Here is a 26,157-nt window from a genome sequence, read left to right as displayed (position 1 = left end):
CCAGTAGGTTACATTGAGCTGTATGAACATGTAGCCGCTACAGGGAAGGAGTAAACAAGCTTACAGTTATTATGAGAAGACACATCTTTCTTAGAGTGCACTGTTTGTAGAGTGCTGAGAGGAGACATGATCCTTATGATGGCTATTCTATGACTCTATGTAACTGCATCATGTCTGCATCTCACGTGGGGAAGCCTAATGAGACCAGGAGTCTCCCTAGTATGGTAGACTTATTCCCAGATTTGTCCCTTCTCTCCCAGCTGTAGCAAATTGTAGTCACTATTGCATAATGTTTATAGTTGTCTTATTTGTGTGTTGTCCAACAGGTACACCCAGACTACAAGGAAACAGAAATCCCTGTGGTAAGTTCCCAAATACTTGAGTGCTTGCACTGGATCGTGTTTCTGAAAATCTCCAGAAGTAGCATTCCTTTGAACGTAGAATCATGGGTGATGAGTAAACTTGTGTTGCCATCTCCATGCTTCCTCTGAGGTGCAGGGTTTGGCTATATCATAACGATTTTCACCGTTGCAAAGGTTGGGTATTGAAAGGGTTTGGTGCCACCAGCAGGAGAGGGTATATTGTGAAGAACCCGCATTGTTGATTGTTGTTTTGTGGGTGACAAGGTTATGGTGGCAGTCACACTATTTGCACTGCTCTGTTTCATCCTAACTGTGACTTCCCAAGGGCAGTCTAGGAAGCCCCTGAGATTAATTACATGGGCTATCCTAGCCCTGCACTAGCCAGAAACAGGATGTGGGGATGCAGAAGATGACCGTCACCTCAGCCTCCACATTTGCCCTTTTAGGTAATGCACCAAAATTTCCCAGTGTCTAAAGTGCCCAATAACACCAGCTGCACAAAGTGGTCGAGTGGCCCCGCTCCTGAGCTACAGCAGGTCCTCTCTGCTAGCGAGAGGCAGTGCGTAGAGACAGTCGTCAACATGGGGTACTCGCCTGAGAACGTCCTGAAAGCCATGAAGAAGAAGGGACAGAACATAGACCAGGTAAGACCTTGCACAATGGGGAAGAAGCTCGTGTTTGCATGCTGATTTCTGCTGAGAAACAACCTTGAGTTTGTGAAGTGTGTAGGGGGGATTACTTTTGTTTAACAGGGAGCTGCAGCCTGTAGCAGCTGTGATATTAACTGCTGGAGAAGTTGTCACCTGGCAGTGAAGGCTCCCAAAACTGAAGAAAAGTGTCTGCACCTTGTTTTGATGAGGCAGCTTCAGTCATGTGGGTGCTGGGCTGCAGCTGCAGTGGTGCTGGGGCAGGTGGCACTGAGTCTTCCCAGGAGCCACGGAACCATCCAAAGGAAGTTTACTGTGGCCCTGCACCATGCCATGTGCCAAAAAAGCAGCCAGCTTCCCTTGTTCTCAGGACCAGGGGTTGCAATGCTGACGTCTCTCCCTGTGGAGTGGTTGTTCCCTGCAGGCTTATGACAGCCCTGAAAGGCTCTCGCAAGGCACCGCTGACCGACTTTCTTTTGTGCGTGCTGGTCGTGGTGTTTCCTGCCTTATGTGTTGCCTCAAACGCTTGTGAAAACCAGGTCACAGAGCATAAAGCGCTGCAGGGTGACGCATGGCTCTGGGTCTTGGATCCGCTTCAAACAAACATTTTAGAGCAGGGCGAGCGTGGCCAGACTTTCCATGCTGACCGTACGCAGGCTCTGTGCTGTGAAGAGCATCGCCTGGCGGGACCGTGCTTGTGGAGCTACTCTGCCTGTGCACTGGGAGCAGTTTAAGCTGTGTGCTGGAGTGGACTGTAGTATCAAATGGAAAAAACATCCCTTAGGAGGACAGTTTTAAATCCTGCTGTATTCGCAGCCTGCATTCTTTCGTTTTCCTAGCATTACCTGACCTTTACCCATACCTCTCAGAGCTGAGGATGGATAAGAATTTTGGCAGCAGTTTTCTGGGCATATGAGCTGAGATTTGCAGCTCACTCACCAGTATGCTGACTTGACCTTAAAAGGCTGACTGCTTTCAGATTGTATCAGCTCTTGCGGCAGTCTGAGAGGAAGCCAAAAGCTGACAAGTCTTGACTGCTGGACCTACAGTTTCATTTTAAAAACTCGTAGTATAAAAAGCAGTTAAACTTCTGCCTTCTTCTCAGTGATCAGACATGGAAGGCTAAAGATAGGCTTCTGAGGCTGTTTTGACTAGAATGGAAGGTGACATTCAGAGCTGGTGGGACAGCACACGAGGACAGAAGGGCTCATTTGCTTTTGCTGAACAAGTTCTTACACAGAGCATCTCAACTCTACTGGGAAGGACTTTAGCTCAGTCCCTGGTGAAGGCTGGGGTGGAGTCATGCTCAGCCCTTCTGCAAGTACAGCCATAGTATTCAATCGTGTGCTGCAAATACCACTCCGCAAACTTGGCTTATTTTTTTCATTCCCCACAGGTTTTGGATTACTTGTTTGCACATGGACAGCTTTGTGAGAAGGGCTTTGATCCACTTCTTGTTGAAGCAGCTTTGGAAATGCACCAGTGTCCAGAGGAGAAGGTGAGGGCTCAATATGTTAAGGAATAGAGAATGCTCTAGGATGGGGAATTCCAGCAGCAATTCCTCTGGCTGGTGTAGTTCTGGCTTTTGTGATAATGCTGCCTTGTTTCCAAACTGACTGCTGAAGGACATCCTTTTGTTGGGTGATAAAGCAAATACGTGTTAAAGCATTAGAATTCTTCCGATTGTTTTATTACTCTCGCATGCATTTTTATGGGGACAGGATTTCTTAAAGACCCTGCGTAGTCTGCTTGGATGTTTTTAACCTAGAGTTCTCTTGTGAGCGAAGTGTTTGGTACAGAGACAGTTAACTTCAGAAGCAGCAAATTATCTTTCAGACCCTGCCAGACTGCCATGGCTGTGAATTTCCTCCCTTGTGCAAATGCATCTGCCTGGCTGCTCAGCAAATCGGGTTAGTGCTAGCTTTAGAAGCTGGAAAATGTTTTTTGGCCCAGCTTCGTTGTCTGGCTGCTGTACCAGCACCAAAAGTACAGAGGCAAGAGCAGGTAGCCAGGGCAGAGGACATCAGGATCTGTCGAAGTCTGCCAACCTGTTGTGTCCTGAGTTATTACATGAAATCTTCAGAGGTACAGGCCAAGATATATATGCGTTCCTGCCTTTCTTGGACTTTGTGATGAGCTTGCAAACAGAGGAAAACCAGTGTAAAATGGAAGAAGTGACCAAGTTATGGAAACACATTTGCTACTTTCTTAACCCCAAAATTAGAAATGTCTGTTCTCCCGATTGCCCATGTCAACCTGCCCTGGGGTTTTTTCCTGTGTAGTGGAGGCACTGGAAATGGCAGAGCATTCATAAAAGTCTCATCAGCTGATTCACTCCTTGTCACTTTATTTTTTTCAAAGCTCAGGGAGGATTCATGGCTGATGTTGGCAGTATAATACAGAGTGTGTCCAATAGGGTTTGTGCTAATCTCCCAAGTTTTTCCTAGATCTAAAAGGCCAATTGATAGCAAGGGCTATTGTACTGTTCCCCAAGTCAAAATAACTTTAAAAACATTCAGTTGCACCAGGGGCTGCTGGATGGGGAGCAGGGTATCATTAATCAGCGTTTTTTGGAGCCCAAAGTGGGTCAGGCTGATAGATTTCCTACTGGGAGAGGCACTCCCACAGACTGCGGTTTTGCACGCTTGCTGAAGATGATTTTGGAAATGCAAGTCTGCAAAAACGGGGGACTGGAGCTGGGGCTCCGTGAGCTACAGCACCCAGAGCGCTGCTGGCTCTGCTGGGAGTGGGCTTTCTCCAAACACAACTGGAATGGGCTGCACTTGTGGAGGAGGAATCCCCGCCGTGGGGTGCCCAGTTGTGGAACACTGGCTCTGTGCTAAACCTCCACCAAGCACTGATCCTCTGTTCTCTTGCAAATAATGGACTGTCTGTGTCTTTCAGATCACAGAACTTCTTCAACTAATGAGTCAATTCAAAGAAATGGGGTTTGAACTAAAAGACATTAAGGAGGTCTTATTAGTACATAAGAACGACCGACACAACGCTTTGGAAGATCTAATGGCCCGTGCAGGAGCCAGCTGAAAATTCATTCCGGAATTCGCGGTGTGCAACAGAGCAGGACCAGCCCCGCCACCTCCACATCCAGTGTGACTCGCTCTTGGCAGGAAGGAGTCCAGCTTTTCACATACATGGGAGAGTGACTGAGCAAGCCTGCCTGCGTGCATCACTCCAGCATTGCTCTTTCCACTGAGAGCCAACTTTCTTTCTTAAATTAAATTTTTAAAGTGTCCTTTCCTAAGTTTCCTTTTTCCAGCTTGGCCACGGAGAGTTTAGACTGCCCAGCCTCTACTGGAATTGTACATAGGTCGAGGTGGGAGTGGTTTTCCCCCTCTCACTCTTGCACTGGAGTTGGACAGGAGAATACTAAGTTGGTTCTGAAACTAGGATGCTTTGGTTCTTTGAAGCTGCTTTCATGGTGTCTGCTTGTACTGAATTACTTGACTGTGTCACAGTCCAGATTAACTGGTTCAATTTGACCTTTAGTGCAATGGAGTTTTATTTTTTTGGTTGAAAGTTAGTCTGTAACTTAGTAAAACACTGGTTCAGAAACTGTCGCTATACATAAAGAGAGAAGCTGTTCCTTTTGTGGGGATATTTTTGGGTTTTTTTACCCATGCATCAAACACTTCTGCCTGACGTGAGTGTCCAATGCTGAGTGGTGTGTAAGTTCTCTTGAAACAGGTAAGCTGTGAACTCTACCTGGACCTGCAACTTCTCTTGGTTCTTGAACCTGACAGCAGAGAGCTGGGGCTCAGTGCTCTTAATCCCCCAGGCTTGTAGGATATTTAAGACAATGCCCTGCTAGGTAATCAATTATCTTTTATGTTTTAAATAATACTCAGTGTGATGCAGGAGGTTTCTTTCAAGCACTTTCTTTAAAACAAATATACTCACTGCATTAGTTAAATTTCTCACACTGCTATAGAATTACATAATAACATCTAGTACTAGAAATCAGGTTTGGGGTTGTTTTTGATATTTCAAAGTATTACGTTGTACATTGTTCAAGTTCTAAATACATAAAGTATCAGCAGTTTCGGGGAATCTTTGAAGTAATTTGCTAAATATTTTGATTCTGCAAAAGAACAACTAATAAAACCCTCAAATATAACTCCCAGTGTCATGATTCCCATCTCTCATGCTCTTTGACTTCAGCGGATGAAGAACGTGCTGGATCCTGCCCATCCCGTAGGCACGCATGAACAGTCTCTGTTGGGCAGAACACCCAGAGGTCCCTGGGCAGGCAGCTGCAGTGCTGGAACGTGCTGCTTTTTTTTGTGTGGCTTATTTCCCCTTCGTTGCAAAAACCAAGCCTAGTGATCCAAACTTGTGTTAGAGGATGGAGCTGGGAGCATTTGACATTGGGAGGGGAAATGGCTCAGCTTGTTGCTTCTGTTTAGGTTTTTCAGTAGGTTTTAGCTCATCAGCACCCTAAAGAAGATGGCATTTGTCTCCATTATGTTAGCTTTTTATGACCAAAACATCTAATTTGGGTCCAGTGTTAACTCCTGGAATTCTTTGTGAGGTGCTCAACTATATTAATTACATACCTTTACTTAAAATGATGTTGAGGCGAGATGTAGCTGGCAAGTATCTAGCAGATGTGGAGGTGGATGATGAGTAGGACCAGGGCAGATTGCTACGCATCTTATCTTGTACCACTGAGCTTCACCAGCTCCTGGTGGTGGGGCTGAAATTAAAAATTGTCAAAGAAGGAGATTCAGCAGCTGTTTACTCTGTAGGTGCGTGTAAAGCAGTTGTCCAGCTTTCCTTCCCAGGTGAGAAATGTGACAGTTTGAAACAAGAAAATGGCATTCCTGATTAATCAGAAGAGTGGGAAAACAAAATTCAGATCTGCTTTACTGCCACTGCTGGGAGCATTCAGTTGTGTCGCTTGTTTCTGTTTGCTTAGAATTAATATCCAAACAAGTCCCTGTCTGGTACTATACAGTCCTGAAGGGGCAAGAAATCTTGCTAGCAAAGAAACAGCTGTTTCGACCAAACCTCTAAATAAAATCATCTGTTTCTGTTAATGTGTGTTCAGTTTTTTCACAGTCCCCCTGTGGGGCTGACTCTTAACCCCACCACAGTAACCACTCTGCTTGTGGAGTCAGTTGTAATGGTGAGAGCAGAGACATGAAGATCGGAAGTGACACTTGTGAAGCTGGTGTTCTCCTTCCAAAGAGATGTACCCGTCTGTGTCTTCCCAACTGGTGTTGGCAGTGAGGTTTCTGGGTTTACATCACTGGATGGCTGAAGGCTGGGAACATGTTTCTGGGGCATCTTCTTACAGAAGAAGACCCTGGAGTTGAGGGGATTAGCTGGTGGCTTAGGGGAGAGGCATTCTGAAGAAATGGGACACAACGTGATGAGATTTGAATGTTGTTCTGGGCGCTGTGTGTTGCTGGTTATGCTGGTGCTGTCATTATCCTGTCACACTACAAAGCTCAGCCTGGATGTGGCGAGGTCCTGCTGGTGCCAGGCTGGGCTCTGTGTCCCTGGTTGCACTTGAGACCGTAGGGCTTTTCCTTAGGTTCTCAGATCAGATTGATTTATGTCCCTGGTTTATGTAATTGCTGCTGCCAGATACTGAGGTCTAGATGTCTTGGTGGAGAAGTGTAGAGACAGAGCCAAAACTGGCAGTTGTGCTTTGAGCCACAGACCCCCTGAGCTGCCTCCTGATAGTTCAGGAGCAGCAGCTGTTCTCATCACGTTTACTTTAAAACAAATTCTACATGAGTTCTGTAGTAAATTGAATTTTATTTTAAATAATGTTAATTACTTAAATAAAATATCAAGCCTTTGCCATGAGCATCAATAGTCTTCGTTGCACCTGAATACAAAAGTGAGCTCATTTTAGTTCTGTATTTAGTTGATTGTACGTGGCCAGTCTCTCTTAATCTTCTGTAATGACAATTGTTGTAATGACAATTTCATATACGTTCCTGAAGTTGAAATGAAAACCATCCATATTAGGTGTCAGTGCACTATCAAACAGCAGGAAGGGGATGACAATTTTAAAATGCTCATTTAGCACATTTTCATGCAAGAATTAAAGCAGCATCTAGGTAACAACCTTAAGAGTGGAGAGAAAAACATGGCCGCTTTTGACAACAATGTTGGTTGGTTTCCATTGCACACTGGGAGCCTAGATTTGTTATCTCTTGGCCATGCAGCACTTCAAGCATATCTGTAATCCTGTTATTGCCAAGGATGGGGGGATTTTCACAGCCAGGGCTACATTTTTTCATTTCGCCAAGTCCCCCATTCAGAAAAGAAAATAAAATTCTGAGACTGATCATAAAATCTTATAACAAGGTATGGTCTTGGGGATTGGCTCATGGATCCAGTTTAAAAAAGATTATCAGAGCTTTATCCTTTCAGAAAGTACAAGGACTACCCCACTGCCTTTTCTTGTCCCCTCGGGCACAGGAAAGCTCTCCCTGGCCCCAAGCGATGGAGAGAGGCTTTCTAAGAGTTGCTTGCCTTAAAGGGAGCTCAGTTTAATGGCTGTCCTGTCTCCATGGTTTTAACAAGACACTGATTGTCCCACTGCTTCAGAGCTCTCCGGTGACTGTGGAGCACCCCTGCTCTGTGCTGTGCACGAATTCTGTAATACTGCTGACACTAAGAGTCTTGCTCCTGGAAGCCTCCTTTCTGTGAGTGAAGAAGGATTCTGCTGTAACCTGGGCACAAGAACCATTTTGAGAGCCATGAACTCAGGCCCTGGAGGGACTAATCCAGTCCCAATTGCAAGACAGAAACTAACCAGTGCTAAAAAACAAACAAACAACACCAAACCAAAAAAACAAACACATGAAAAAACAAAAGTCAGGGCACTGGTGTAGAACTTCTTTCTTCTGTTAGGAGTCCTCCTCTTCTTCTTCTGTTCCCCAGGGCCACGCTGTGTGACATTCCTGGGAGTGTTTGTACCAAATATGCAACCCAGATAACTGAGTGTAAGGGCGATTCCTGCATCGCTACTCAGCCAAACCTGGGCTCTGCGGGGTGGCTGTAGGAGCAGGCAGTAAAATTCACAGCTGGTCAGGCAGCAGCGTTGCCTTACCCTTGGCATTTCTGGCTACTGAGCAGGCTTTGATTGAGCTGCTAGAGGCATTACTGAGGAGACATTGAGACGGATGAATGTGCTGCGACAGCCCTAATTTTGGGGAGGGAGCACTCACATAGAGTGTTGTCAGCTGAGCATGTTTCAAGGTCACTTGTGGCCTCAGCAAGTGGACTTGCTTTGTGGTTCAGAGGTGATGCATGCAGCACCAGCACATTTGCAGCACTCCAGCTGTCCACGCTGTAGTTCTTGATTTAAATACCTCACATAACAGCACTGTCTGCAGCTTCTGAAATCCTGCTGCCTCTAGAAAGACCCTCTTTTGACACGTAAAATCAATTCTGTCAACCTGAATGATGAGCTCTCCATAGCTGTGCCATAGCACAGAGATCAGACATGGTTTGCAGCAGGTAAGCTGTTGGCAGCAGCACAAAAACCACATGCTCGTTAACACATTGGATAAACCAAAGTTCCTACTAAACCACTCATCACCATGACTTAAGCCACCTCTTTCAGGAGCTCTGGAGTGTTCGTCCCAACAAAGAACAAAAGTGACAACAACCTTCCTTCTTCTGAAAGCAGCTGCACTTCTTGCACTGCCTTGACCTATGGTTACTTACAGTGTAGTTACGTTGGTGTGCTTCTCAAACAGCGGCACCTCTGTCTTTTCTGGCTTCTCTTTGCAAATGCTTTTCCGGGTAGTGTTTGAGCTGTGTCTGGCTTCAAAGTGTTTTTTAATTCTCCTTAATCTTCTTCGCAACACAGAAGTGACTTTAACATGTGAGAAGCTGCTATGCATACTGTGGACAGGCCTGGCTGCTGCTTGATGAGATACTTAAAGGCTGCTGAATTCTTATTCTTAAGAGTGTGGCTTATTGGTATTAAGGAAATACAAAATCTTGTGGTGCCATGTAGTCATTTCTCATTTACTCAGAATTCTCTCCATCTTTATCTAAGGTACACACTAATCACAAACAGCAAACCAAAAGCTATATCCCCTACCCACCCACACTCTGCAGCACCAAGTGTGGTGAAACACTGGCTGTTTCTGTGGCTGGTTTTGTGCATGTGCAAGCAAAGAAGGTCTAAACAGGTGGAGGTGTTAGCAGGGACATGTCAGTGCCAGGAGAGGCTAAGTAGGGCTGGAGATGGGCTCGCGCTGTTTGGATACACTTTGACTTCAGTACCAAAACTTCATCCAGCTTGGTCACGAAATTCTGAAAATCCTGGTGAGGAAAGCAGAAGGAAAGTTTAGGGAACAAAAGGAGCAGCAGCTTGGAGAAAATCAGCATTACACACTGGAGCAGTTTTATTCTGCAATGTAGTAGATTAAATCAGTGTTTCCTTATTAAAGTTCTGACCCTCAGAGGTCAACGCATCCACATACCAAGGTTAACTTACTCCAGTAGTTTAACATGTTGGTAAAATTACAGCTAATACAATGGTTTAAAAATAAAAATGTATAATGCACCTGTTCTCAGCCTTCTACACCAGTTTTAGCTTTTCAAAGGTTTGGTGTAGGGACTAGTCACCTGACGTGCAGTTTTACAATGTAGTGAGCTCTGTTCCTGACACCTCGTGTGTTGGATCTAGCAGTCACAAAAACGAACGGTGAGCTGGGCCACTCATTGATCAGACATAATAGCCTGTTCTTGGCAGACATACAGAATTATTTCACATGAGGTCACAGGGCCAGTTCAATGCCTGCATAGAATCATGGAGTGTCCTGAGCTGGAAGGGACAAGGATCATCGAGTCCAACTCCTGTCCCCTGCACATGACAACCCCACAGTTCACACCGTGTGTCTGAGGACATTGTCCAGTCTCTTCCTGAACACTGTCAGGCTTGGGGCTGTGACACCTCCCTGGGGAGCCTGTTCCAGTGTCCAGCACCCTCTGGGTGAAGAACCTTTTCCTGATGTCCAACCTGAACCTCCCCTGGTACATGTTCCTGCTGTTCCCTTGGGTTTTGTCGTTGGTACCAGAGAGAAAAGATCAGCCCCTGCCCTTCCTCCTCCCTTTGTGAGGAAGCTGTAGCCATGATGAGGTCTCCTCTCAGCCTCCTCCAGGCTGAACAAACCAAGTGACTTTACCCATTCCTCATACAGCTTCCCTGCCTTCATGACCACAGGTCTGCTGGATCTGACAGGAGGAATATCAGCAGTATGTACAGCCTGGGCTGAGGGGAACTCTGCCTGCAATGGCAACCTGCCACAGGGCTAAAAAGTGATATGAAACTGTGATGAAAACTGAAATGGAGACAGTTATTTTTAAGTAAGGCTTGTATTAATAAAGGAGCACTCAGGCTTGCTCTGCTCTCCAGCTGAGAGCAGAGTTTGGTGCGTCTGTTCGCAGGTGGGTGTCTACAGGGAGGTGTCAACATCCTCAGGGCCTGGGGCTTCAACTGCTACCACATGAAAATCATTCATTCAAAAGCTTATTTGGCAGGACTCCAGCTATCTTGTGCGCTGTATCTTTGTCTTGCAAGGACATCAGGACTGCAAAGAAGACCAGCCCAGCTGCCATGCATATTTTTCTTAAGCACTTTAAATAGTGCTTAGTTCAGTATGTGGCCGGTTTTGGCAGGAGTCCCTCCTGCGGCCAGAGTTTCATGGCTGCAGAAGTTGCAACCCTGTGAAAGTGGAAGGAGAGAAACTGGTATGGGAAGTTCAAGTGAATATGATTGCCCAAAGAAAGGTCATGCTGTGACATAATACTGCAAGATGTAAGTTACCCACACACTGCCGGGAGGCCGGGCAAGCATGTAGTAATTCCGCTAGCCAGAAAATGATTGCTTGCTGCAGGGGGCAAATAAATGGGGGAGTTGGTGTCCAATTACCAATGGACTCAGGAAGAACAACTTCAAAAGACTGATTAAAAAAACCAAAACACAACAAAACAAGATTGCTTTGTATCATGGCATTTTCTGCCACAAAATGAATAGAGTTCATTGCTTTTGTGCTGTTTTGTGAACTTGTGTATGTTAACTGGTAACACATCACATGCAGCTGGAAATCACAGCAAATAAACCACATGGTGGCTCCTTCCTGAAATCCCTGAGGCGAGAGTCCCTGTAGCGGTACTTCAGATCTGAACTGTGGTAGGAGCTGAAATGGTTTGGTAATTTAATGCAGCAATGGAGCTTGGCTTTATTGATAAGATGAAGGAACTGGGAAGGCAGGAGGTTCTCTCTGGGAAGTGTTAATAATCTGGGTGAGTGCTCAGACTTGGCACACAGCGGTGACGTGCACTTAACTGGATGCGGGAGAACCAGAGAACTAGGACTGCCTGGCTGGCAGTGGGGCCGTGCAGGTGCCAGTCTTTAGGTCCAGCCTATGCCATGTCACCTGAGACAAGGATGAGCTAAGAAATATTTGAGTGACAAAAGTCAAGAGCCTGTGAGGGTGCAAGTCATGGTGGTCAGAGCACTGGGGTGAGTGGGGCCAGGGGCTGTCACATCTGCGGTGCAACATCCCAGGGTCATGCTTTAGGGGTGCGCTGTTTTCTGGGGTATTGACTTACTTGCTCCAGCCTGTAAGGACAAAAATGTCACACAGAAAGATGACCTGTTTGGTACAGTCAGGGAAGATAGGAGAAAGCTGTCTTATCAGAGACAAGTGGTTCAGAGTTGGCCCATCAGTCTCCTCCCCCGCCAAGGACCTGGTACTGTGGAGACTGGCAAAGACACAACAGGTACTGAAAATAAGCGACCTTTCCGAGGACTCGGGGAGACATCAGAGAATGAGAGGAACAACTGATGAGGAATGTCATGTCACTAACTCAGGTTAATAATCTCAAAGATTAATTTATGCAGGTTGAATGGGCACTGAAATAATTATCTGAAACACTTACCATTGCTGACATCTGGTTTATCAAGCACTCTTCCTTGAAGCACAAGGATGCCATTTCATCCAGCTGCTGCCGATGGGCCCAAATTACAGCCTGTCTGATTAACATAAAATATACCACCGGTTACACAGCTTACAGGGCTACCTATAATTACTGTTGGCCCCAATAAACCTTTAAGAAGGAGGAATACCCCAGAGGAACCCTTGCTGTCCTGTGGTCCCTGGCATTCAGAAAGTGCACACCAGTGCTTCTTGAAGTGTTCTGGACAGCCCTGGTTTGGGGTTAAAGGTGACCTTGGTGACTGAGGATTGCTCAGAGAGGAGCGACCACAGCCTCTCATTAGCATAGGCAGCACTGGGGCACAAAACTGCTTTTTACCATAGAGAAATCTATTCATAGGACCAAAAGAATTGTCTGATTATTTGGTGAAATGGCTTACAGCTGTGAGGCTGCAAGTCATTTCAGTGAAAAACAGGTGGAGCGGGACGACAGTGCTGGTGTTCATTCCTCTGAGCAAGTTTCTCTGAACAACAATGTATTTTCAGTCGTGTGAATGCAGAACCGTCCTTGGGAGCTTACAGGGGCAGCTCATAGTACTTTGGAGCTTCACATCTGCATCTTCAGCAACTGCCCCGCCACTCTGTTTTTCTTTCCATAGGGATGGAACAGCTGTCACCTGCTTCTTGGTGGGAGGTGTTGGTATGTTTTAGGTACTTTACAGCTTATAGGAAGCCAATTAGCTACTGAGAACTGCAGTTTGTATTATAATTTTAATTCCTCTAGCATTATCATAGGAAGCTCTAATAGAATAATTGGCTTCCTGTAAGATTTTAAAATATAACTATATAACAGGCAATCATATATTTATAAGATAATTACAATAAATAATCATTAATCTTATTAAATTATTATTTCACAGGTTGATTTCCTGGATGTTTTTAAAGTATATATGATATGCAAATAAAGGCAAATGTATCACACATCTAGAACTTCTGAGCTTCATGACAAACTCCAGTGACTAGCAAGACTTACTGTGCCTTTTCCAGGGCTTCCCTCTGCCATTTTCCTGCCTCTGATGTAGCACTTGGAGAGCTGCTGTTCGACGTGCCCAAGGGGCTCTTTGCATTTGCTAATGGCTTATCTTTGGTTGCAGATCCTGAATCTACAGCAAAAGTCTCTTGCATAAAAGTACTCTGCATTAACTTGTTTTTTAGCAATGCTATTTCTTCATTGCTTAACGATGACTTGGCTGGGTCTTCAGAAAAACTGAAGTCCTCATTTCTCGGTCCTGACTTGGGCTGCGACAGCAGGCTGCTTTCTTGAGAGGGGGATGGGACTGCGTCATCCATATTCCCCACACTGACAAAGCATGGTACACCTGGAAAATAGCTCTTTTCAGGTATATCAGCATTTACTTCCTGAGCCGTGGGCTCAAGACTAGGTCCTTGATTTGAGTTAGATTTTCCTGAATTACCATTACTGTTTTCAACGTCAGCATCACACTGTCTGCCAGCTGAGTATTCTTTGCACATCGGGTTACTGAGAAACAAACCACCCTCTCTCTCTCCCCTGGAGCCCGTGGATTCAGCTGCAGATGTTTCCATCAGGTCACATCCAACAAATAAACTGTGAGCGGCTCCTTGCTTTGATGGGCCTGGGCCCAGAAGGCAGCAGCATGGCTTCACACCACAGCAGGTGGGTGACAGCCACTTGTCCCCTGACTGTGGGGAATGCAGCCGGGCGCAGTGCCTTCCACCACGACGCGTTTGCTCCCCCAGGTCCAGCATGCTGTCCGTCAGAGCTCTGCTCCTCGTACACTGCCAGCCCTCCTCCTCAAACCTGTTCTGGCAGCCGTGTACGTTCCTGTCCAACATCTGCTTCACACAAGGGGACTTCTCTGGGTTAGAAGACACTTCCTCTGTATCAGTTGTTTCCTCGTAGTCAAGGACTGACACTGGGAGAGGGGCCGTTAGCTCAGAAGTGAATTCTGATGAACAACTGGAAGATCCACAATGGTTAAATCCATCTTTTTGAACTTTCAGTTTTTTGTCTCCTGCAAGAGCAGCCTGTCTGTCCAAAGGGGATTGTTCCTTTTCTTTGTGCTGGAGGTCGACCTCTTTGCAATCCGACATTCCTGATCTCAGTACAGGAGAAACATATGTGTTTGGAGCATCCTTTTCTGGAGTCAAGGTGGCTTCACTGGAGTAAACAAGAGATCTGTGTTTGGATTTGTACTGTTTTTTATCAGCTAGGAAATCTTTGCCATTTTTCCAGTTACAAGCAGGATCTTCTTGCAGGCAGTAAGGTTTTTCAGCAGTATTGCTTGGAGAGGGCTCAGTAGTTAAGTCATAGCTCCATTCTGATGGAGTTTTGCTGCAGCCTGAATTTTTAATAGACTCCTCTCTCTTTGGACTGCCCTCACTATAATCCCAGCTGTCATCTAGTTCATGTTCTTGCATGGGTACTGCATATTTAAAAAATAAATCCTGTCGCTTTTGGCCTTTTTGCTCTTCCTCCGTTTCTGTTTCTCTTTGATGAAGGAAAAACGAGTGTTGACTGCACTTGTTGGTGTTTCTGCTTTTCACGCTCTGACTACAGACAGGTGAGAAAGAATCTTCACTGAAATCACTGTCATCCAGATCCTCCAGCTGCATCCCCTCTTTGCTCTGTAGTTCTGTGGGAGTAAGGCTCAGCTCTGGCTTCACTTGAATCTCCTGCGGTTTGTATTCTGTTAAAAACCTCTCAAGAGGTTGATAGTTCAATTTCTGCTGTAGAATAGGTGGCTGCTGAAACTGCTGGTGATAAAGACGTAAATGCTCTTCCCTTTCCTTCTGAAATGGAGGCACATTTGTCCAGGTTTCAACACATTGTTTAGCAAAGGCATTTCCCCATTCCTGTCTGCCACTGGAAGGCAGATTTCCATCTCCAAAGGATATATCATCTCTAGAAACAAGCTGTTTCTGTACAGGTTGCACTGTCTGGACTTTCAGGCACTGGACAGGTGGTCTGTCTTGCATATGCTTGTCTCTCTGGCCACTCTCTTTTGTTTCTGCTGTGGCAGCCGTTTTTATTATGAAATCCTTTGCAGCGGGGTTCTTTTCAGACTGGGGGGACAGATCATCAGCTTTCTTCTTCAGGGGATGTGCTACCCATAGGACTCCCTTCACCGGGCTGGTGTGGTGAAACCAGGGTGAGCTGGCATTTCCTTTGTAGGCATGTCCTTTGTTGATTCCCCTGTGGGTAGAACTAAAAGAGACACTGGGTGGCTGAAGTGCTGCCGGACATGCCTTTGTTTTTGTAGCGCTTGAGGGATGCTGGAGGCCTGGCTTCACTTTCTTTGGAGAGCTCTTTTCCCCAGCTGGCAAAGAATGAGAGTTTTGGACACATTTTGGAGATACATTTCCAGCCGTGCGGCGCCGGTTTGTGACAGGGGTTGAACATTTAATCCCTTTCTTCAGCTCTTTGACCCTGTAAATGAGACTGGCTTTAGAAGATGCCATGCTTTCAGATAAATAGCAGTGTCTTCAGAAAAAAACATATGCTTTCACACATACTGAGGCTAAACACTGAATTCTATGTAATGATTTCTGTTTTAATTGTCAGTGATCCACGCAGACATCAAAGCACCTCTGCCAAAATCCCTGAACTTCTGGAAAGGTCCACAGCACTGTTTTGAAGTGCTTCCTTGAACAGTGCATAACAGGTCAAATGAGTGAAGATGGCCTCTGTTTCAGTGTAAGGCGGTTGCATTTCCACACTCTACAATGCAGCATGGCGCAGTGCCAGCTCAAGACAAGCTGCTACCCTGCACAGCACATCATAGAGTCCCACAGGACACAAACTGGGTCTTTTGGAGTTGCAGTGGAGCTACTTAGGCCAGGTGATATTTGTACAGGGTTACAGTGCTCCTGAATCAGACCCATCACTGTGAAGAGCTGCCTAACTGGTATCACCCTGTGCCCTCAGCTGTCTCCTTTACTCCTGTTCCCCTTAAGCATCTCATCCTCTTAGCCCCAGCATTGCAGTCTGTAATTTACCTCCTCCTGTGTAGGATGGAGCGTAAAGGACTTGCACACATCCTAGACAGAACTACAAAACAGAACTAAAACCTTTTGATTGCTGAGGTTAGTAATCCTGCAGTTACAGGGAGCATCATCACTAAAGTGGGCATTCATCACTAACACCTGTCGTCAGAAAGGGTTTATAAGATCCAGAGAATCTCAAGACCAAAAATAAGAGTTGGAACTGGCAAGAATTTTATTTGCATTGTAAAAATTGCATTTCTTGCCTAAATCAATATTTCCAATGCAACCAAAATAAAACTTAACTACAAACATCATACATTACAATTTTTCTTTGTGTTTTTCACCTTGGCAAGACCGAGTTTCATCACCTACCTGTCAGCATATCGTAAAGTGTTCAGGGTATGCTCTGTAGCTGTGTGGCTGGGTGATACATTGGCTATCATACACGTCTTGGAATTGCCAATGAAGGAATCCTTAAGCACCTAGGGTGGAAAGGTAAAAACAAGATTCTTAGCAACTCATGTAATTATTTTTAAACACACGTTTGCTCTTATTTTTTACAAAATATGGGGGAAAGTGATTTAATCAGCTTGGAACTTATGAAAAGTTAGGCTAAGTTACCTTTCCTATAAATTAACGATGTGTACAGAAGCAGTTTAACATGAGTCCAGTGATACACAGTTACTGTCTCTTTTATTTTTTAACATGCAGTCCTCTTGTCTCAATTTGTCTTGCAATTGTTTGTTTACAATTTAAAATTACTACGAGTGTTAATCAGAGCTCTGAAAAAGCACTTGCACCAAATGCCACAAAGGTGCCCACGTATTTTGAGGAATAAAGCATGTGTTCCAGCTGGAGTGAAGCAGTGTTGATGAACGCTCCCAGGACTGTTACTGCACAAAAGGTGCAGAGTGGTTGGAGATAGGTGGTAACAGAATGAGTCTGGAAGGTAGCGTTTGAGCATTTAGTTTGGGTTTAGGTTTATTTGGTTTTTACCATGCCAGCTCCAGGACTGATTGGTAGAACTGGCAGCTGGCCTTAATTCTGTGATTATCCTTAATTCTTTAATGTTTTCAAAAGTTATGCATTTCTGTTTTCTTCAAGAGTTTAATAGCAGTTATTGAATTAAGCCCTTTATTTTTTTTTTTTTGGTCGTTCTCATCAGGGAAGTCTCTACTGTTGTTTTTCTTCTCATTTTACCTGAGTTAATTTGCTTTGCCGGAAAGGAGTATGTGCATGCTCCTGATCCAATGCCCGGATGCATTCCTTTAGCTACCGAAAGAAAAAAACAGAGGGAGAGAAACATGTGAATCACATACTGGCAAGGAACTGAACTGTGTTAGAAGGCAGCTGCTCTTAAGCCATTTCCACTCACACCAGTGCAACGCACCAAACCCTGCCAAAGAGAGCATGGACCAGCACTAATTAGCTGTGAGGGGAGCTGGATTTGAGCTCAGGTTTGAGCCCATGCTCAGAAGGTGGTGTAGATACAGCCTGTCTGTCTAAACAAACATGTCACTGTGACCTCGGACAGGCTAAGAACTATACACAAAACACTGAGAAAGAAGCAACAGACAAACCAGGGATGGATATAGAGCTACAGAACTCCCATTAAAACTAACAGAACATGAGCAGCTAGCTACACCTATGGCTTTCACAAAATGCATCCGATCTTCTTCCTGTTAATAACGATCAACAGAAGTAGCCTGTAGTCTTGAAGAGACATCCCTTGATTTATTACCAGCCTTGGAAAAAGATGTCAAGTTCAAACTCAAAGATGTGCACTTTTTTTGCCATGTTTCCACTGGAATAAGCACAATAGTATGACACTCCATATCAAGCCTGGATGCTCCCTAAAACTGGCAGAAATAGGCTGTAAAGCCATAAGACAAGTCATTTAGAGCAAATATTGAAGGAAAAACAAGCAGATTACAGTATTGCCATGGTGATACTACCATGAAGCAGCCTTTCTCCATTTAAAGTCTTTCTACCTTCAACATACACCCACTTAAAATGACAATTATTTCTCACTTTTACTGCATTTTATTAAAAAAAAAAAAATCACACTTCTAACAACAGATCAAACTGTTCTAATTTTCTATTCTGCTTCTTATCATTGCAGTATCTGAATATCTTTTATTTGAAAACAACGTGAATATTCCAACCAGCAGCAAGCTTCAGACTTCATGTGTTTTAAGACCTGAAGAGAGCATTATGATCACTGAGCGCAGTAGGTTTTACAGGCTGCAGATCATGTGGACTTACCTAAAGATGCCTTTTATAGTCAGTTGTCACTACTTGTAGACTGCCTAGGTATTTACCAGGCTTCACACAATAACAAAAATACAGACACTCTGATATAAAGTTCCTCTTAAAAGAGTTTCATGAGCTTACATAAAGCCTCACTTGTCAATTAAACTTTCTATTCAGGTCCTGACTCCCCATGCCACTCAGTTACTCACCAGCATCTACTCAAGAAAGCGTAAAGTAGAGAAACACTTCACTATACATGCTGTCTCCCAGTATGAACGCCCGTGTTCCACGGCAGGAAAGCCTCTGTGCAAAAGAACATTCTACATTCTCTAAGCAGAGCAAGCCACCTCCTATTCACAGCACACTAAGAGGTACAGTTGTGTGCATTAACTTCAGCACTGTTGACTCATACTCACTGATTGCATTTCACCTTCAGCCTCACTCAGAGAAGCCCTCAGTCATCAGTGAGCTTTGTTCATTTGAATTAAAGGTGGTGCAAAGCCTTCTGCACAGTTTATACGTACAGGCACTTCTGCTTTATCTTAGGTGGCATTTCTGTGCCCTTGTCCCTCTTTACATAACTGTGTACACCTAGAATTTACATTAAGAGTGCATTTCTTCGTGTTCCTTTCTCCCCACACACGAACTGCTAGTTTCTATGCTCCTGAGTATTAAAGTCCTTTACTCCTGATTTGAAAGAGAAGTCTGAGTTCAAGTGGTGAAAACAAGCAGCAGGAACAGATGTGCTTTTATGAAACAAAACAGGCAATCCCAAGCCAATATTCTCTAGAAATAAAAGAGACAAAACTTTCTATATAAAATAAGGGACGCTCATTATACTATACCTAACTTTCTCCATGCTGTGTTTACCTGGGTGGCTGTAAGAATGTATTAAAAAGACTTTGTTTTTATTACAAGGTTGTTTCCCTCTTAAATTGTCTTTCAGGCAAAAGACAAATTAAACTGGACACGCTTCATACTTTGGATGTTTTTGCCCTCCAAAAGATATACATATGTTATCTGGTCATTCATTTTCATCCTAAAACACATGCTAATAACTGAATACAAAACCTTCCTCAAACATGCTAGTTAGTATCTTACTGCTAAAAGACTTTGGTTTATTTCCGCTCCTTCCATTTTTGTTTGTCGATCTGAGTCTCTGGCATCAGCTGCCCTTTCACTGCCAGCCAAGTCAATGAATGATATCCTAGAAAAGACAGAGTTACATTTATCTTGTGGGATTTATTTTTTGTTTTCAAACCAAAGGGCTGCAATACATGACAACAGAAGTATGGTTAGAAATAACTACCGTTGAACAAAGAGAAATAACCACTGGAAATATCTGAGGCACCAAATAAGCATGGTAGCAGGAACATTGTCAGATCATACTGACACTAACAGAATCATAATAGAAAGTATAATCGCATGTGATGAGAGTGCTCCACATTTTAATGGATAAGCTGTTTAAAGTGTAACACATTCATCTCTCAAGATAATCCCTGCGCTTGTAGTTTCTTAAGAACACAGTTTAAGAAATCGTAAGTTTCTTGATTCTCCTTCCAGGTAAAACAGACAACAGCCCTGTCAGATGGGAATTCAGGGAAATATAAACAGAAATTTCCAGTGTAATTAATTAATACAATGAGCTTTCAGTGTTCCTTTTCCCTTTCTTCCACAAAACTCCATTACTCCCTCTCATGTTCCCTAGCTCTGCGTGCCAGCTGCTGTACTAAGTGATGCACTGTATCTTTGTCTTTGCCCTTCTTTTTCTGGAACGGCCCTGAATTCTATTACAGGCCTATCTAGGGATCCTTCCCGCAGTCCAGCTCCACTTCGCTTTCAGTAACAAAAAATGGCACACGTGCCACACCTACATAACCACATGCATTTCTATTTCTAAGCCTGCCTGTTCTGCCTTTTCCTCTCTCCACTATTTGTGGCTCTTCCATTTTGCCTTGTATTTAAAATAAGATCCTGGAAAGCAAGACTGTGTGGTAGTTGCTGGAAGGGTGTGTTAGTATGGTTTTTCTGATGCTCAGCAGTAATATAGATGCTTAGACCTCTTTCCTCAGACCTATTTCTTGGGGTTGTTTAGTCTGGAGAAAAGGTGACTGACAAGAGGCACAACAATTACAGTCTTCAAATACATAAAATGGCTGCTACAAGAGCAAGTAAACTGCTCTTACTGTCTGCTGCAGATAGCATCACAGCCACGCTCTCAAATTATCGTGGGAGTTTTGGTGAGGTACTATGATTCCTCTGGCCAAAGGCAAACATCTCTGATGGAATCATCTCCATCTGAGATAGTCATCCCGGGCTCCCTTTGTAGTCAATTAGAGGACAGAGGTGCTTTGAGGGGCCAATCTGTCTGACCTAACGTAGGTGGCTCTGCAGAATGGCATAAATTGGACCATAGAGGCAACTATTTCTTTCTACTGACTTCAAAGGTGGCGAGCTCATATGTGGATGTGCCCATTGCAGACATCTGCCTTTAGCCAGATGAACAGCAGACAGAAGCAGCTTTCCAACGCTGAAGATGAAGGGATGGATTTGATTGCCAAACTCCTTCACTGGACATTTTTACAAACAAGTTTGACAAAGGTCTCACAGATGTGGCTTAAGCGCTCTCTCTGGGAACACAGAAAGGACTGTGAAACTTCTCAAAGTCCCTTTGAACCCTTTCTTCTGATATAACTCACTAACTCAACACTGCCCACTAACTCAACACCTCCTCTTTCTTTGCCTCCTGGATGTCCTGGGCTCGACTTGCTCATCAGCAGTGAGCACTCTCACTTCTAGTCTTACCTTCCAAATGTCCTGTTGGCTGCATCTTTAATTTGGATTTGGATGATAGCATGAGATCGAGAGGAATCCGAGTTGACTCCCGTAGCTCCTGTGCTACGTTCTTTCCCCCCCTTCAAAATCACCTGCAATACAAGGGGCAAAAAATCTAAGCAAATTATAAATAAGAACACAATCTTGTTCTCCTAAGATCAGGTAACTTTAGGAGGAATAGTCCATTACAGCCTTAAAATCTGGTGCAAGGCAGATGTTAAGTTAGACAGGATCCCTTCCAATGCTTCTTTCAGAACTTTGTATATGGACTTGCTTGCAGTGACACTATGGAGCTTAGAGAGCATGCTGCAGGTAATTAGTTGTTGCATCACACATTCATTCAGATTTGCAAAATATCCAAACTATAAAATTAAAAACAAAAGTATGGCAGAAATGAAAGCAGGTTAGACTGCAGACATAACCTAAGAGACTTATAGGACTGCCTATTTCTTGTGTCCTTCTATAATTTCATTTTCTCATATGACAGATGGGTACTGTTATCCAGAAAGTAACACAAAAGATACAAAGTTCCAAATCCTTTCTCCATTTCCAGAATACAAATAAATTATGCCGGAGTAAGAAACAAAATTAAAAGATCAATTATACTCAATGCAACAATAAAATAAGAAAACAAGGAAGAGAGGAAGGGCAGAAGGACAAAGGCTCCTTCAAGATACAAATCTGCATAATTCTCTTTTGCAAACTTTTAAGGACTGTCACAGAAAGTCTAGCAGCAACTGCAGCAGAGCACCTGTAAAACAGTAATTAATTTTGTTTCTGGTTATAAGGACAGATTAAAATATTTTTAGCAAAATCAATGCATTATCAGTTGACAGATGGGCATTATTCATGCATTTCAGTGGCCAGTTCTCCACCAGCAACCTAACCACCTGCTGCAGCTCCCAAGCATTGTATTAGTGCTAAATGCAGATAATTTCTGAACCAAAGCCAACATCAATGAATAGTGAATAACTAGGAATGCATTGAAGACTCTTCCCATATGTCTGTTTCAGACTATTCAGAAGCTCCGAGTCAAGTCAGTGACATTTCTGTGTTCAAAAGGGCCTGTGGACAATTTCAAATTATTTTTTTTTCTGAGATACCTGTAAGAATAAAGTCATTTAATAGCTCTTCTCTGTGTGGAATGTGATAACACAGGGGAATGTGTTAATCCACCCTATAGCAAATTTACGGTCTAATTTGCAGAAGCATAACCAGCATGTCCCAAAGCTTGGAGTTAATGGAAGATGAAGAAGAAAATTAAATGGAATATAAGTGGGTAACACCATGCCAATTCTAATGAGTCAATTACACTATCAGGCACTTATAATTTACACTTCCTTACTGAGAAAAGGAATTAAACTATGCAAAATCAAGCTAAATAGAGAGCAGATTTAACCAGGTTGCTTGCTGTGGGACAATGCAGAAAATTTGCCAGTGCCCTTTTAGGACTCAGCCAGGCAGGGAAGGAAAACTGAAGTTTTGGCTTCTGCTGAATGTCAGCTACCATTTAAAGATCCTGATTTTACTTAGCTGTTATCACCCACATTATGTAAGCCATGTCTTAATCCTAATTCAGATCAATATCTCAATCTTAAGTATTTTCTAATTCTATTAAATTTGAAATTTAGATATTCTGTCCCACATCAAAGTACCTTTAATCCAGAAAATTTAAGTTCATAGAATCCAAAGAAATCACAAGGGGAGAAAATACTTAGCCAGCTTCCAGGGTTCCTTGCTGGGACACTATTTAATTTCTGGAATAGTGACAGAAGCCTATTTCTTGGCAAAGATCTTTCCACAAGGAGTGGCAGCAGAAGCAACAGCTGTAAATCAACAGCTTGCATGTTGCTAACAGAAGTCACAGTGACCCAAGAAGCTTACTGAATAAAGGCACCTTAATAGTGCTCCTCAGTGCTCTGCTGGAGTTGCCAATTTCAGAACCTTAAACAGGAACACAAATGTACTACACGACAAATAATAACCTCTGCAAATGACACATCTCACAAATTAGCAAATTGGGCTGTAGAAGACAAAAAGTAATTGCAAACATAGAGGTTACCTCCAACAGCATATCTACAGAGTCCACCTGAACCTCCCGCAGTCCAACTATTTGAACAATATGCTTGCCATCTTCTCTCGCAAAAAGCCTGAACGAGTGCAGAAAGGAGATTTCTGAAGTTTTAAACAGCAGCAATGAAAACATACTTCAGTGCTATGACACTGTCAAAAAGCAACCAGGGCTACTGACTGGGGAGAGGTACCACTATAATTAGTTTATTTTCAGAGCTGAAGAAGTATTTTATTTATAATGTGTACCTCTGACATTTCACTGTTAAGGAGACATTAGCAATGCATTTCTGATTGTTAGGGTACATAATAAAGCAGGGAAGTAAAATATCATGTTTACATTTTAGAGTTCTTGTCTCTCTTTAAACTGCATCTCTGCAGTTAACTGCATTTAACTTCTCTAGCAAGGTCAGACTGTAAGTTATGCTCTGTTCATGTTCTCAGGATTTTTGCACAGGATTTTAAAGCAGCTCCCATAGCCATAGTGTACGATTTCAGAGCACCTCTGCTATGAATCACACAGAAGCATTGCAGTATACAGGAGGAATACAGACATTCTATACACAGGATAAAGTTTAATCTTCCCCTTCCATGACATGTAAAACAGCAGAAAATAAAACAGCATAAAATACAAGGAGACTCTTTTTTCCATAGTAAATTGAGTCTTTACACGGCAGGTTCCAGTACCTGCTCCTTAAAATTGTTTTAAGGAAAGGGAACACACATGCGCTGAAACCAGTGCTTCTTTTGTAAAGAGATGCTCCTTTCCATGGGCAAAACGCGTCCTTCTTGAGCCCTCCAGCGTGCTCTAAGGATAGTGTTCTCGAGGCTGATAAAGGCCTCCAGCTGACATGTCATATTCCTTCAAAATCACTCCAAAAAGATTTTGCTGCAGAGATCTTAACTGACTGTTATTTTATTTAGAGATTTCAGACCACAGTGATTATTTTTTTACATCAAGTATCTACTGAATTGTCCCGATTGCCATTCTGGATGGAGCTTCTGTAGGATTACACATCCACCTGAACAGCTCTGGGGCCGAGGTGCTGCTGCTGAGGGTGATGGCAGCATGACCTGCGGAGGCTCGCTGCAGCTGGGTCACCGGGCTGCCAGGGAAAGGCACTGGGGGAGAAGGTGAGCAGACTCCACAGTGTGAAGCATGACAAGTGGGAGATCAACGGGATCTCCACAGACTTGACTGGCAAAAGCCAAAGCCCCACGGGCACAGCAGGAGGGACAGCCAGGGGTTATGTTTGAGCAGGGAAAGACAGGGACTCCACAACAGTTGGCGTAAGAACTTCTGGTGACAAGAAGGTTCTTCCTCTACCTATGGATATTCTGCTATTATATTATTATAGTATAAGTAAAACAGCATGACCTCATATCTCAACCATAAGTCCTTATCCTTACTTACTTCTCCCCCTAAAATAGTAAAAAACAGTAGTGCCTATCAATGCCACAGCATTTAGTGTCAGATTTTGCCTTCCTCTCCAAGTAGCTTCTGGGAACAACCCTAATTAAATATGTAATATTTACTATAAATGGTAATATGTTAAAAGTAATTGCATGGAACACTAACTGATTTATAAACAGTAACCAAGTGATTCATAACCATAGGTTTATAGTAAATTGTATTTTTATTTAAATACCTTTTCCTTCCATTTAGCAGGTCATAGAGCTGTCCACAGTAGATCTCATAAAAACTGATCAAAACATGGAGATCTTTCCTTGACTGTGATGCTTCTAGGTGTCCAAAGATGTCCTTGGCAGCCAAGGCGTAGAGTCCTGGGTTCCGGTGAGTACCTATCATAGTGTAAGTCTTCCCAGCACCAGTCTGCCCGTACGCAAAGCACGTTGCATTGCCTCTGTGAAGATAACTTCTAATGTCACATCTGATTTATTAGTATCTATTAAAAAAGATTCTGCAATGTCAATATCTATCTATAATGGCCTCTTAGCAATGAGGTTTGGTTTGCTATCCTATCTGGGAAACTGCAAAACACTTAACAGTGATTCCCAAGCATGTCCTATGGAGATCTGGCATGTCACAGAACACTGGCTATCTTCCTTTCTTCCAGATGCCGAAAATGCATTTAAGGAAACTCAGAGTTCATAATTATTCTTCCAGCTGTTTAGATGCTGCAGAAGTATAATGGAATTATGAATGGGAATCCTACTGATTATGAATTCACTGAGAAAAATGATTGTGACATGAGATGCAAAACAGCCACAAGTCAGGTTCTAACACATTGTTCGTGATGGAAATTAACACCCCAGCACTATAATTTATGGAGTGAGGCTGCAGTCCTGCAGGCAGCTGAGTCCATCTGAAGGGTTGTTGTTGCCCAGGGGAAGGTCTGGCTCTTCCCTTCCTCTGCTCCCAGCTGTGTGACCTGCCCTGCTGACCCGTCCCTTCCTGCGCTGGCTCTGATGTTTGACTCGACTGCACTAAAACAACACAAAGATTTTGACTGTTTTGCAAGCTAATTTTATGCTGTTTCAGTGAATTGAAGTACCCCACAGAGAATCACAAAATACGGCCAGACTGGCTTCACATAACCTATGGGAATGTGTCTAGTGGGGGGTAAAGAAGAGGATCATCCCCATTCAGTGGCAGAGCTGTTTGGTTCGCTCACTCCAGCCACTGAAATCACAGTCTGGGCTTGTTCCAGATTGCTCCTGCTTTGTCATCATATCACCTTAACACTATAACAGCAATGCACATAAAATGTCAAGGAGGTCTCAGGATATGGCTCCACTGCCCCTCAAGCCCATGTAAATTGAGGTTACTGAGTGCCTGCTTTTCCTTTCCCCATTCTTGCTTTTAAACAAGCACTGAACCCACAAGTAATATGTGAACAGATTCAAGGAACCAAATCAGACAAAAATAACTACAGAACAAATTATTTATTCTCCCCTACCTTAAAAAAAAAAAAAAAAAAAAAAAAAAAAGACATTTTAGCCATCTCAGTACCCTGGCAGAGGAATGGGTAAAAATGTAGGGATGTGGGAACATTTTCTTGCCAG

The 26,157-nt window shown here is 43.6% G+C and overlaps 2 protein-coding genes across 5 annotated transcripts in view; one reads left to right on the top strand and one right to left on the bottom strand.

Annotated features, from left to right (window-relative positions):
- UBAP1 (ubiquitin associated protein 1) overlaps positions 1-4,613 on the top strand; it is a 36,683-nt gene extending 32,070 nt beyond the window's left edge. Inside the window, exons 5-8 of the mRNA XM_082075690.1 lie at positions 327-362; positions 809-1,006; positions 2,406-2,507; positions 3,914-4,613. Coding sequence (XP_081931816.1) covers positions 327-362; positions 809-1,006; positions 2,406-2,507; positions 3,914-4,054 — 477 coding nt within the window. The 3' untranslated portion in view covers positions 4,055-4,613. The remainder of the gene's footprint in view (positions 1-326; positions 363-808; positions 1,007-2,405; positions 2,508-3,913) is intronic.
- Positions 4,614-6,773: 2,160 nt separating this feature from the next.
- Positions 6,774-26,157, bottom strand: part of KIF24 (kinesin family member 24) — a 32,704-nt gene continuing 13,320 nt past the window's right edge. For all 4 annotated transcript variants that reach the window (XM_082075686.1, XM_082075689.1, XM_082075688.1 and 1 more), the window contains 9 exons: positions 24,780-24,995; positions 23,123-23,210; positions 21,031-21,152; positions 19,327-19,432; positions 17,173-17,244; positions 16,345-16,454; positions 12,980-15,415; positions 11,951-12,044; positions 6,774-9,325 (listed from right to left, as the gene is read on the bottom strand). In XM_082075686.1, coding sequence (XP_081931812.1) covers positions 9,185-9,325; positions 11,951-12,044; positions 12,980-15,415; positions 16,345-16,454; positions 17,173-17,244; positions 19,327-19,432; positions 21,031-21,152; positions 23,123-23,210; positions 24,780-24,995 — 3,385 coding nt within the window. In that variant the 3' untranslated portion in view covers positions 6,774-9,184. The remainder of the gene's footprint in view (positions 9,326-11,950; positions 12,045-12,979; positions 15,416-16,344; positions 16,455-17,172; positions 17,245-19,326; positions 19,433-21,030; positions 21,153-23,122; positions 23,211-24,779; positions 24,996-26,157) is intronic.

Source organism: Streptopelia decaocto, assembly GCF_964273445.1.
Source record: "Streptopelia decaocto genome assembly, chromosome: Z".
NCBI classification, from domain to species: Eukaryota; Metazoa; Chordata; class Aves; order Columbiformes; family Columbidae; genus Streptopelia; species Streptopelia decaocto.
Note: the sequence above shows the minus strand (reverse complement) of the source record. Positions and strands in the feature narration are given on the sequence as shown.